The sequence below is a fragment of the Cottoperca gobio genome, chromosome 1, assembly GCF_900634415.1.
Source record: "Cottoperca gobio chromosome 1, fCotGob3.1, whole genome shotgun sequence".
NCBI lineage: Eukaryota > Metazoa > Chordata > Actinopteri > Perciformes > Bovichtidae > Cottoperca > Cottoperca gobio.
The window spans coordinates 9288872-9300883 of NC_041355.1; the positions used below are offsets into that span (position 1 = coordinate 9288872).

The 12012-nt window shown below is 37.5% G+C and overlaps 2 protein-coding genes across 5 annotated transcripts in view; one reads left to right on the top strand and one right to left on the bottom strand.

The window, feature by feature from the left end:
* Positions 1 to 949: 949 nt before the first annotated feature.
* slc44a1a (solute carrier family 44 member 1a) lies at positions 950 to 9965 on the bottom strand. The gene is made up of 16 exons (XM_029439091.1): positions 9713 to 9965; positions 9354 to 9440; positions 8263 to 8405; positions 7124 to 7260; positions 6846 to 6939; positions 6294 to 6463; positions 5599 to 5688; positions 5283 to 5425; positions 4862 to 5048; positions 3904 to 4072; positions 3635 to 3791; positions 3387 to 3470; positions 3145 to 3282; positions 2823 to 3059; positions 1631 to 1705; positions 950 to 1484 (listed from the first exon to the last, which is right to left on the bottom strand). The coding sequence occupies exons 1-16, from the start codon at positions 9734 to 9736 to the stop codon at positions 1461 to 1463; spliced, it is 1959 nt and encodes a 652-aa protein (XP_029294951.1). The 5' UTR covers positions 9737 to 9965; the 3' UTR covers positions 950 to 1460.
* Positions 9966 to 10784: 819 nt separating this feature from the next.
* dlc1 (DLC1 Rho GTPase activating protein) overlaps positions 10785 to 12012 on the top strand; it is an 83921-nt gene continuing 82693 nt past the window's right edge. For 3 of the 4 annotated variants that reach the window (XM_029444140.1, XM_029444222.1, XM_029444300.1), the window contains exon 1: positions 11500 to 11634. Coding sequence is in view for 1 of the 4 variants with exons in the window: in XM_029444383.1 (XP_029300243.1) it covers positions 11524 to 11634 (111 nt within the window). In the remaining 3 variants the exon portion in view is untranslated. Of the gene's footprint in view, positions 10997 to 11452; positions 11635 to 12012 lie in introns of those variants that run through there. The other variant, XM_029444383.1, reaches the window with a different exon arrangement.

Genomic DNA, 12012 nt, shown 5'->3' on the forward strand with positions numbered 1-12012 from the left:
GGTTTAAGAAAATGTAACATGTACAAACAATTGTTTTACTGGCTTTGTACATGGAGATAACATGAATGTTTTAGAGATACATGCAAAATATAGCTATAGTCAAAACTGCAGAGAATATTTGGAGGATATTCAGTTGTACATTTCATCTATATATATACATCAACTCTGTATTAGATAATGAAATGTGTAACTACGTTCCAAAGAGTGATGAGAACTATGGCTAAATCATTTATTTTCCTTGAGTGGATTAAGAGAACTCTAAATTTATAGGTCCTAGTATGAAGTTCACATCATTTTGTCTTCATTATGTTTGAAAGGCATGACATCTAAAGCGGATTCACAAAGAAATGTCATTAATTTGAGAGGTTCTGCTGCCCTCAGCTGGTCAAAGTTAGACCCAACAGCTGTCTGTGTTGCATTTAAGGAAGATAGTAGGCAGATGATAATTGTACATTTTGTGTTTATGTTTAACTTATAGCCTCTAATGGAAAAATAATGAAAATTCATTTAGTTTAACACAACCTGAAATCTCTTGAGGAACATGGGCTGCAGTTTGGGAGTTATTGAACTTTTCCGCATAAGTTATATTTAAGCATATGGAGCATTCAGATGCAGCTTTCTGTCTGTTTCTTTACATTGAATTAGAGCTTTGTCCCCTGCACCTCACCTTTTGTACGTTATGTCAGCGGTCCATGAGATTTAGGAATAAGGACATGATGTTTAAAAAAAAAAAAAAAAAATCTAATTGGTTTTCCATTGTTCTATTTGCCAGTATACATTGTATTTACACTTCCTGTTACAGCTGCTGTATTATTTAAATCTAAAACTGAATTTTTTAATTAGCTGCCCCCTACTGAAGTGAGTGATGTACAGTATAATTGCCAGGATTTAATATCATACATGCTCAGATAGCTCGGCCTGCAATAACATGTGACATATAGGTTTATATAGATGTGGACCAAAAATCAAAACAATACAACTTTGTGTTTTCATTTCTTTAAGTATAAAATTTGAGCAGTAATAAAACAACCTGAACAGCCTTTGACAAAATACAGTTAGCTGTCCATTTCAAAATGTACACCGAACCATTATAGCTAACACTTATTATGTGACGAAGAAAACCAAACATGTTAAAACATGTCAAATCGCTCATATTATTTAAAATGGAATAAAAGAGAAAACTTGGTTATATGAGAAAAAGACAAAAGATAGCAAACCTATCTTATTAGTAACAAAACACACCCAAATGAGCATTTACCAAATTTCAGTTTTAGTGTTAAACTTTAAATTTGCAATTGTATAAAAAAAAAAATCAAAGCTAATGCATCTTTTGCTATAACTCTATGTAGCTTCTGGATAAAGAGCATTGTTATCTTTCTGTTGTCCCTGGAGTGAAATGCTGGTAAAGAGTTAGGATTGGGCATATTGTTAGTGGTTTTGGCCGTCTTTCTAATGCTTGGTCAAGCAGAAGTCCCTCCACGTGCCTGCAAGAAATAAAAAAAGAGAAATATTTTGTCACTTTTTATACCACAAAACGCATAATGTTACGATCACATACACGACCTAGTGGTTAGCTTTTTAACTTATTTATAATGAGACATAATCCTAGTTGACATATTTTCGAACTCACCATGGACTTCAACTCCCGTCCATCTCCATCACCAGGCTTGTAAAAACCTATCTTCTTACTGTTCTCAACATATTCCTGGGAAGGGAAAGAAAGAGTTATAGAACAGTTATTTTACTCTCATTTTATTTAAAAGAATATAGTTATTTTATATTAAGAATGAAAATGTTATGGCTAAAATAAAATAAAAATAAAAAAAGCAAATCGGGGCTTGAGGAAAAGTTAGTCCTTAAAGTTCATAAATGTTGAAGAAATCCAAAATGTCAACGTGGAATACCCTTTTTGGATTTCACTCATCTTCCCATTCATATATGAATTGACAAAATGTCCCCCCCCTCGCTCACTGTGCATAATTCAGTGGGAGCCTTGGACCAAGAATGTCTTTCAGCTGAGTTGTGGATTATAAATGTGACAGTTGTGATAGTTCACACAGACCGCTGGGTCAAAATAAATAAATAAACGCTCGGAAAAACAATTGGCCTCGTGGAAGAATTTTTTTTCTGTGAGGTTTGTTCATAGAAGTGTGAAATTTGATTATTAGCATACGCCTCGAATAAAGCGACCCGTTTCGCTCTATTTGAGGGCAAGTTTTATTCCTAAAAAACGTTAGCAAAAGAAGAATTTCAGATCACGGAGGTTTAATTCTGCTATCAAGTCAGTAATGCTATTAAGGGACCTGAAACAATTAAAAGATATTGATCAGAGCAGCAGCGTGCTGCGACAGACATTAGAGCAAATGTTTTGACTTAATTTTAAAGCAAAGCAGTCCATGACTAATACGAGAGGCAATCAAGGAGTCGTGACAATTGGAGAGTTATTAGACGAGAGAATATTATAGTCTGCAGGAGGTGATGTTGTACTGTCAGGTGCAAATGATGATGATCGTGTACAGCATCCTGCATAACGACCCTGAGGCAGCTGTAGGAGCAAGATCATTTTTCCAATAATTACTGAAATGTAAAAGTTGCTGTGCCGAAATATGGCAAATATAGAAAATTAGCGAGTGGCACAAATTCTACTTACTTTTCAAATTTGTACTTGCTTAAGAATTAATCTGCTCGTACGGGTGGTTTTAGCATGGACCCATTGAGCCCCCAAAAACACAAAATTCTTCTAAAACTCACTGGGGCAGAACAATGACTCATTAATTAATTAGTTGGCCTTTATATCCCCTTCATACAGACTTTCCTCTCACCATTAAGGCCTTGTCCATGAAGTACTCGCGTCCAGGGCTGCCATCATTGTACTTTGTGTCCACTGCAAAGCAGAGGAAGAGACAGTCCACCACATTTTCAAAGACAGAAAGGAAGCAGTGAGCCACCAGGAAGGCAAACAGACAGACGATGAGGAGAGGCAGGACCCACACGGTGTAGTCCCGCTGGTAGTTCAGAGCCAGGACGCCGGCGAAAGCTGTACAGGAGACTACAAGCACCTGAGAGAGTAGATATAAGACAACTTAGAAAAAATAACAAATTGTTTCAGCGGACAATAAAGCAGAATACGTCTCTGTGCCGTACCTTTGCCAAGAAGAGGACAAAGTCGCCCACAGTGTTGATGGCGGCCACTCGGAGCGCATTCTCCAACAGGATGAGGAAAGCGTCACGGGCAGAGGTGCAGAAACTGGTGCTGTTGATGGCCGTCGCAGTGTAAGCATTCTGAAATGACGCGATACGGATGTGTACACTGTAAATACTTGGGATCTTGTTTCCACTGTACAGTATACTAAATGACCTTCCTTCACCAACCTGAAATGACTTACTTGATTTAGGTATGCAAGGCATTTCTCAAGACACCACAGACAGCAGACACAGGCTTTCAGCATGCAACGAGCACAGGCGTTTTCCTATTTAAAAAAAAGAAGAAGAAGAAATTCACAGGTTAACTTATAACTTAATTCAAATGTATGTATTAAAAGTACTGATGAGTGTCACTTACAGACTCAACATGAGGCCATTTTAAGGAGTTTTTGATCTTTGTAGCATTTTTTAAATTAACTTCAGAGCTCACCTTTCCTTTGAGCTGGCTGTGGATATACATTAGGATGAGACGAGGGATCTTAACAAGCGTGATGATGAAGGAGCCTTTGGCCAGAGTACCCAGATGGTAGCGGATGGTACGTGCCATGGAGGAGAGGATGGGAGTCACTGGCAACTGGGATTTATTCCTTAAATTAATCAGAGAGAGAGAGAAGACATAACAGACGTGACAGTAAAGACAACATTCATTCTTCCATGTGATAAAAAAATACTAATTTATTTCTGTAGCTGCTTTCTTACTTTGTGAAGTAGTATGTGACCACAGCTCCAGCGATGGTCATCTGCTGGAAGGCAAGTATGAACTCACTGATCCAGATGAGACCCACAGCGTGATACCACACCAAGTACTGAAGAGGCCCTTGCATTTGATATTCAACCAAACCCGTTGCGTTGTTCTTTATTGCGGTTCCTGAGGAGGAATATGAGCGGGAGCTAAAATGTTTACATCTATTGCACATCCCTCTACAGTTCCTTGATATTTTTGAGCATCCTACGTGGAAACAAGTGCAATAAATTGTACTTGTTTAACTTTTACTTGTAATTAATGTATGACTGACTACTTTATCACTACTGTTCTTCATGAACTCAACATTTTCTCAACACAATTCCCAAATTAGCTGGAGAGCAACTATCTGAGGTCCACATTAACTTACATTTACATTGTGCAACATCTCCTGTTTGCACGGCTACTAATATGTTCCACACTTCTGAGAGGAAGAAGGTCAAACAAGTCAAAAATATAATTTTACTAATCCAAAATAAATGCCTTAGGAGAGCTTCACTATATGTTTTAATCCTTGTTCATACTTACCAAAATACACAGAAACATAGTCAACATAAATTAAGAACATGTGATGTTTGGACTTTATTTGTCCTGGCATTTTGTTTGATATACTACTTTGCAGTTATTAAATATCAACTGTAGAAAAAAGAGAAGTGGGAGATGAAGAGAGAAGTTCTTTGACTCCTTCCTCCCACATCATGAGACTGGCACAAGATTCCAAATGTGGGAGTTAGTCATGCCACCAAACCAAGACAAAATGTCCCAAATAACAAACTTAATATTCTACTTGTTTGGGAACGGTACCACTTACACATCTGATGATAGAAACTAGTCTGCATTGACCATACACACTTTTCTGAAGCATGTATTCACCAAGAAACGTATTCTCAACTGCGAATGTAGTTTTGTCCTGACCTGAAGTCCCGAGACTTAGAAGCACAGCGATCCAGTAGACCCAGAAGAGCATGAGGCAGAGGAAGGTCCAGAAAGGCTGAAGAACCAGCAGGGGAAGATGGATGAACACTTTACCAGCCACGTGGAACAGGGAGATGGTGAGAGCCACACGCTTCCTCATGAAGAACATCACGAGCAGGAGAACAACCTGGAAGTTTGCAAAGAGACTAATGATTTAATGATTTCCTTGAAATAGGGTGAAGGAATTAAAACTCACATACATTTAGCCTTTCTATCTAACCGATCCCACAGGCTGTGTTTAGTACTAAATGTGTTTAATTGATGTACTTTATGTATGAAAAACACGTATAACTCTAGTGATATAGCTGTATCACCAAATACATGCACACAGACTGTAAAGTACCTGTGCTCTCAGACGTACCGTGAAAATTGTAGCACCAATTGCATACACAAGGAGGGCTTTAACATTGTCTGAGGCAACTTCTTTTCCAAATACTGATAAGGTGTTATTATCAAGGGCTTTCCTGTGGTCCGCATAGAGCCACCAGAGAACGCCTGTCCCACCTGCAACAGAAAAGAGTTTAAAATATAGCCTGAATGTAAAGGCATCCTGTGCTGTTGTCTTGTATCTGCATAATGTAACAGAGAGACAAAATAAGACATGAACATATTTAAAAATGTCGAAAATGAATTAGGTGGGTAAGTGCTAAAACATGTATGTGGCTTTTGGAAGTTACCTATAGAGCCGATGATTACCAGAATCGTTAGAATCCACATCAGTACTTTGGAGATGTAACGAATGACAACCATCATGATCAGGGACAGAACTGAGGAAATAAAACATCATATGAGTAAATAAAACCCTACTAACATGGAAAACATTCAATCTAGCTGCATATAAGAGCTGATTTGTGGTATCTGTTTATTGCATGGTTTGATAAAATATTGCTTTATCATAAACATAAAACAAACTATGCAATGAAATGAAGCCGTGGGTTTACATTTCACTTGAAGAGTAAGTGAATGAGAAAAGCCCAGACATCACATGTGCTATTTATTATGGATGTAGCCTTGACAATCCCTTTAAAAACAGACAGATCAAACAGTTAAGATAAAAGAGATGCAATTGACATGGCATCAGTTCTTTCTTTCTGCTCTACCAATAGGATGAGTCAGAGCAGACCTTAAATAAATGCCTGTGGGCTAAACTTCGGCGGATACAATGGCTGCAACCACTCGGACATTTCCTGTTATTTCTATGACAAATATAGCTTCGCTTCCGAAAGTTGCCTTCCTACCGAATCCTCACGAGCAATTACGGTTGTGCAGTGGGAGCAGCAGAAGAAGAAAACAACAACACTTACCAGTAATTTGTCATTGGATAAAAGAAAACCATGCCCAAAACCATGCCAGATGCAATCATGCGTTATACCTAAAGCAAGCAGACAGAGGCCCATGATGATCTCCTTGCTGGCCATCACCCCAGCGATGACCCGGCGCAGCACATTGTTGTCACTGACGAATGTGATGAATGCCTGGGCAAATTCAGCATAGCAGCCAATATCCACAGGAATACAGCGGTGCAGTATTGGGACAGACTTACTATAAAACATGACAAAGATAAAGAACATTGGTTAATCCTCTTTATGGATAGTCCTTGAAGCAGATTTATATCTACATTATTTATTTGGTTCTGGAATGTGAGTTAGGTGACAATACATATTTGTGTGAAATTAACCTTGTTCCCATCTCCCTAGCCCTAGAATTACATTTGTGTATTAAAAACAGCAATTCTATAAAGATACCAGGATAGGTATGACACCAGATACATGCACATCTTTATTACTTGCTGTCCTAGTTTTAAAATATAATACCGACATCAAACCCTTAATTGATGTAAAAATGTAGTCTTGTCCAGTGATAAGCAAACTTCTTGTTTAGGAGTTGATATTTAATAAAAACTTAAAAGGATATCCTTGGTTACCTTGGTGGGACAGGGAGTTTGGGACATTTGGTGGATCTGTCTGAATGGCTCGTGTATCTTGTAGGAGAAATATCATAGGAGCAGAGATGAGATCCTAACAACAGGAAAACCAAAAGTTAGATCAGTTTCATTCAAATATTTAAAACTTGTCTGTAAGGAATTATAATTGTACATCCCATTTATGCCCAACATTATTCATAAATACATGTTATTATCAGTAAACCTTCATTTAATACACTGGACCACCTTTTCTTTTTTACTTGTACATTTCTTCTCACCATTATTCAGAGCAAACTGCTTTAAATCACTGTGAGTCTTCAGTTCCGCAGCAGGACATTTGGAGACACACAGGGCAATCGACTTGATCTTCCTGTTAATTAAATCAACGTTGCAAGGGTCTAGAAAGAAAACATACCTGAGGAGAAGAAAGATTCTGCTTAATTAACAGGGCAAAATAAAGTGCTGCCACACCCTTTCCCGTTCCCCAAAACATCAGTATATTTGGTTATTAGTATGCCAGCTGGGATTGTTCCGTCTGTGCAGAAAGTGAAAGATGGTGACATTTGCCACCCTGTCGCACAGATCAGTCTTTGTAGCCGAAACGCCTTTTATTCAAAGCCTCCATGGGCAATCAGCCCATCAATAAAGCATGACCCATTGTTCCAGTAAAACTGGGCCTACAGTCTGCATGCTGATGGAAAGCAACTGCCCAAAAAGAGGAATACAATCAAAGACTTCTCACATAAATTATGACAAGAGGAATTTTTGTGACAATTATGTCTGGTTGATAAAAAAAAAATCACATTACCTAGTCTTTCTCAGTGAGAAATTATAAAAAAAAAAAAAAGGAAGATATGCCCCTAAATGCTATTTTCATTCAGATGTATGAGGAATTTAAGCAGCAGACCACAGCGTGCCCATGAGTCTGTGTAGCTCTGTGTTCCTGATATTAATCTACATTAACCTTCTGGGTGATGGCATCTTATTCTTTTCCATTAGTGCAAATGAAGTTGCTTTAACAGACCAAAGATCAAACTGTCCTGGACAGAGAAAATACCGAGTATCTTTTTAACGCCTACTTCTAGCAGCTGCTACAACTTTTGTGTAATAGAGAATTATACTGCTACTTGGAATATGTCATTTTCAGGTGAATGCAAGTAGCTTAAGCTCTGGACAGCTAACCAATATTAGCCATGTAATCCAGAACAGGAGATAAATTGAGGTGTTTACAAATGCAGTAATTTGCTGTTTGTGGCAAATTAGATTAGGATTATGTGATGCAATCCTTGCATGCTCACATGTAATGCTGAACTCCTTCCTCTGTGCCACAAACACTCAACTGCAGAGGGCAAAAGAGGTCTCAACAGGGAGTTGATGCTAAATAGATAATAAAAGGAAAAGCTTTGATTTGACTAACTTGTTTTCTTTCATGTCCCGGCCACTGAGAGGTACTCCCTCGATCTTGGTGTTATTCTTGCCACATGTGTTGCCATAACTGTCATATCCTGAGACAAGCCTGCCGGTAGCTCCTGTGGCGATTGGGTAGCCACAAATACACGCCTGCAAACAACACAGAGCAGTGTAAATAATGTTAACTATCTGCAGGATATCATGAAATACAAAGAAGTTAGTATGTTAATAAACAGATAGCACCATGCACTCAACTGTAATAGGTTATTTTGACAAAATCTAGAATCAAAACATAATTTTTAATTTGACAAAAATGTAGATGTAACATGCACTTTGGTTCCAGGTTTATGGTAAACTGACAGGAACATAAACTAATGCAGTCTAATACAACAGTCCTACAATAAATACCTTCATGAATTCATTAGAAAAAGTGTTGGTTCAGCTTTAAAATCATGTTGGAGTTTGTGGAGCTGTTTAAATAACAGGTATTTCTAATTATTTGTCCACCACATGTATATCTGTGAGGGTGGATTGAATATAATATATATATATATATATATATATATATATATATATATATATCATGAACACCTCTCAGTATAACACAATGTCTCGACCCTGGAAGAAGATCATTTGTATCTCATTGGGACCTGGCCGGCTAAATAAAAAGGATAAATAAAAATTGTAATGTAATTCAACAGAACCACAAACTACAGCGTCCAACATTACAATGTAGTTGAATCAACACTTCTACAGTATGAATCCGTATCAGCCAAACCAGAGTTTAATTGCAGGGTTGTTATGCAAAGGTCAGCATTTAGGAACTGTTTGCATTTAGTAGGGACACTTCACAGATCTCCAACTTTATTTCTATGCATTCATCAATTGGTAGACGAAAATGCATAAATACACAACATGTGAATTAGGTAATTCTGCTAAAAGTAATGCAGTCTAATGCAACAGTCCTGCAATAAAGTATTTGTTGACACTATTTTATAGAAGTGTTGACTCAACTTTAAGAAGTTCATATAGCTATAGCTCGGTGGACATAATAAAATGGCAACTTAGTATACACACATATTTAACTAAAAATCTTACCATCCCAATACAAAACAATATGAATATGATGAGCCATGGGATGTCCGTGCAGCTGCGCTCCTCCAGCGGTTTCCAGTCACGTTTGCTCTGCCAAGGCATAAATAAAAGACAATGAAATATACACAAATAGCCTTAAATCTGTTTTGTTGTGGCTGCTGCGGTGCAGTAGCTTCCCTGCTGCTCCAAAATCAGCAGACAAATCACTGAGTTGTTGTTGTTGCTGTAAGACAAGCAGCTGCCACCGCTGAAGAAGTGACGCTATTGTTACACACGTCGTCTACAAACTCCTCTGCAATTTTGCGTTAGTTTTGGAGGTTTAAATAGCAGGCACAACTTCCATCATAGTGTAGCTAACTTACCTCGGTGCTGCTACAGCATCCCATTGTGAACAACTTCAGCTAACTTTAACGAAAACAAAACTTTTGGTGTTTCTTTCGGTACACTTTTTCAGCTCATTTCTTTTTCCCTTTCTCGTTCCCTTTCTCTTCTCTTTCTATTTATGACCAACTCAAGGACACAAATATACTGCTTTGTTTGTGACCCGCTCAATTCAGAAACATACGCCCATTATAGAAACTCCCGAGCTTCAGGTAAACGCGGAAGAACCCAAAATTCCCATGCTGCCTTCACGGGCTATCAGAAATATCCGAATTATTAAGAAAGAAATACGATATTCATCAAATATCAGCTGTTGTTGTCATCAAAGCTTCAATTAGCTTTTGGTTTGTTTTTTTGCCACTTGAGTAGCTCTGTGAAAACATTGACGATTACACCACTGAAAAACATAGGCTTTGTTGAAGAATATCTCAATAATTGGCAGGAACCCACAGACCTTGGTTGCCTCATAAATAGTTATTCATATGCGGGAGGGTATGTTGGTGTGTAACAACCTTTAGTAAAAAAAAAACAAGCAAATCGGAATACTATTATAGTTAAAAGCTGTTATAATGCCCCTAAATATATATATATATATATATATATATATATATATATATATATATATATATATATATATATATATATATATTATATATATATATATATATATATATGCAATGTGTAGTCTTACAGCAAATTATTTTGAGTGTAAAGAACAATATGAAAATAATTTCCCAACACTATTATTCTTATTATTCTTATTATTATCATTATCATTATCATTATCATTATTATTATCATTATCATTATTATTATTATTATTATTATTATTATCATTATCATTATTATTATTATTATTATTATTATTATTATTATTATTATTATTATTATTATTATTATTATTATTATTATTATCCTATTGTTGTTGTTTCCCATCAAAAGTTAACTCTATGTAGGATTTAGAAAGTTACAAGGTGCAGTGAAAGCAGCATAGCTGTATTTAGAATTGAGGAAGTTTTATAGCACCACACGTGTTGAATTTGGCGCCGTATGCTGGAGTTATGAAGTAATGAAGGCTAACTGTGAAGAATTGTGGATGAACATACCAGTAACTCATATTGTGGCCACGCTTGCCCGTATCTCGCAATGGCAGAACACGATGTTTTAAAGACAACTAAAGTTTAATTGACTAAAATGAACCTTAATTAGGGGGAATTGTCAGCAAACATAAGTGCGCCACCCTACAGCTGCCATTTCACCCACAAGTAAGTAACAGTGCGCTTCAGGTTCAGTCTTTGCTGAAGTTATGATATTTGTTTCTAACACTTGGTTACTGTAAGTTATTCGTATTCACTCAAGTGGGAACAGTCTGCTTCTTCCTTTGGAGAAGCTATACTTTGAGAAGGTTTAACTTCTCACTCATGCTAACTCACATGAAAGTGCACATGAGTGGCTGGGCACTAACGTGGTCCACATAATGTAGGCCACTTTTACCTCAACGTTCTGCATGTGTTAAATTAACCAACAATGAGCTCCAAATAAGCTAGCTACAGTATATAGGCTAGCCATACAAATGTAAACTAAAAACATAATAACAGATGGTTGAATATCTACATTTCTCCCCACATTGATGACTATAAGGTTTTGTCGCCCCCAGCAGTCTGTGTCACGTTATTACAGCCAGTTTCTATGTCTCATGCTAACTGTATGATTAATTACAGACACTCACAGGTAGCCCTGCTGCTGGGGAACTACAGAGCTTCATCTGGGCTCAGAGATCTTGTGAGAGGGGATGCTTGCTGTAGGCACTCCAGCTGAACGGTGCCCTCACTATGCAACCTCACTGCATGATGTAAGAGCTTTCGAGAGGCACACCTGTTCAGCAGTCCAAGCTAAGGCAACGGTTAGTGAATCACCCTGTTGAATCCTGTCTCGGTGTTGTATCTTTAATCATCTCACAAACAGCAGTTTTTGCTCTGATACACTTGATTTGTGTTATGTGCACCATGCTTGAAGTTGGTTTGACAAACCACTTACAATCTGTATGCATTCGTGGCTCCTGACAAGAGTCTGGTGTTTGTAATAGCATCTTTTTCAAGAAGACATTGCTCCTTGCCTGCTGTTTTCAAGAGGTTTCTTCTCCTCATAGTGAAGGTTTCTTGACCTGTACACTTCCTGAGTGGGCTGGAATGTCAAACAGTTTCCTGAAGAAGAAGTGCCTTGCGTATTATTGTCCTTTTACCCGTACTGCACAATAAACGTTTCTACTGCATTGCGTAGA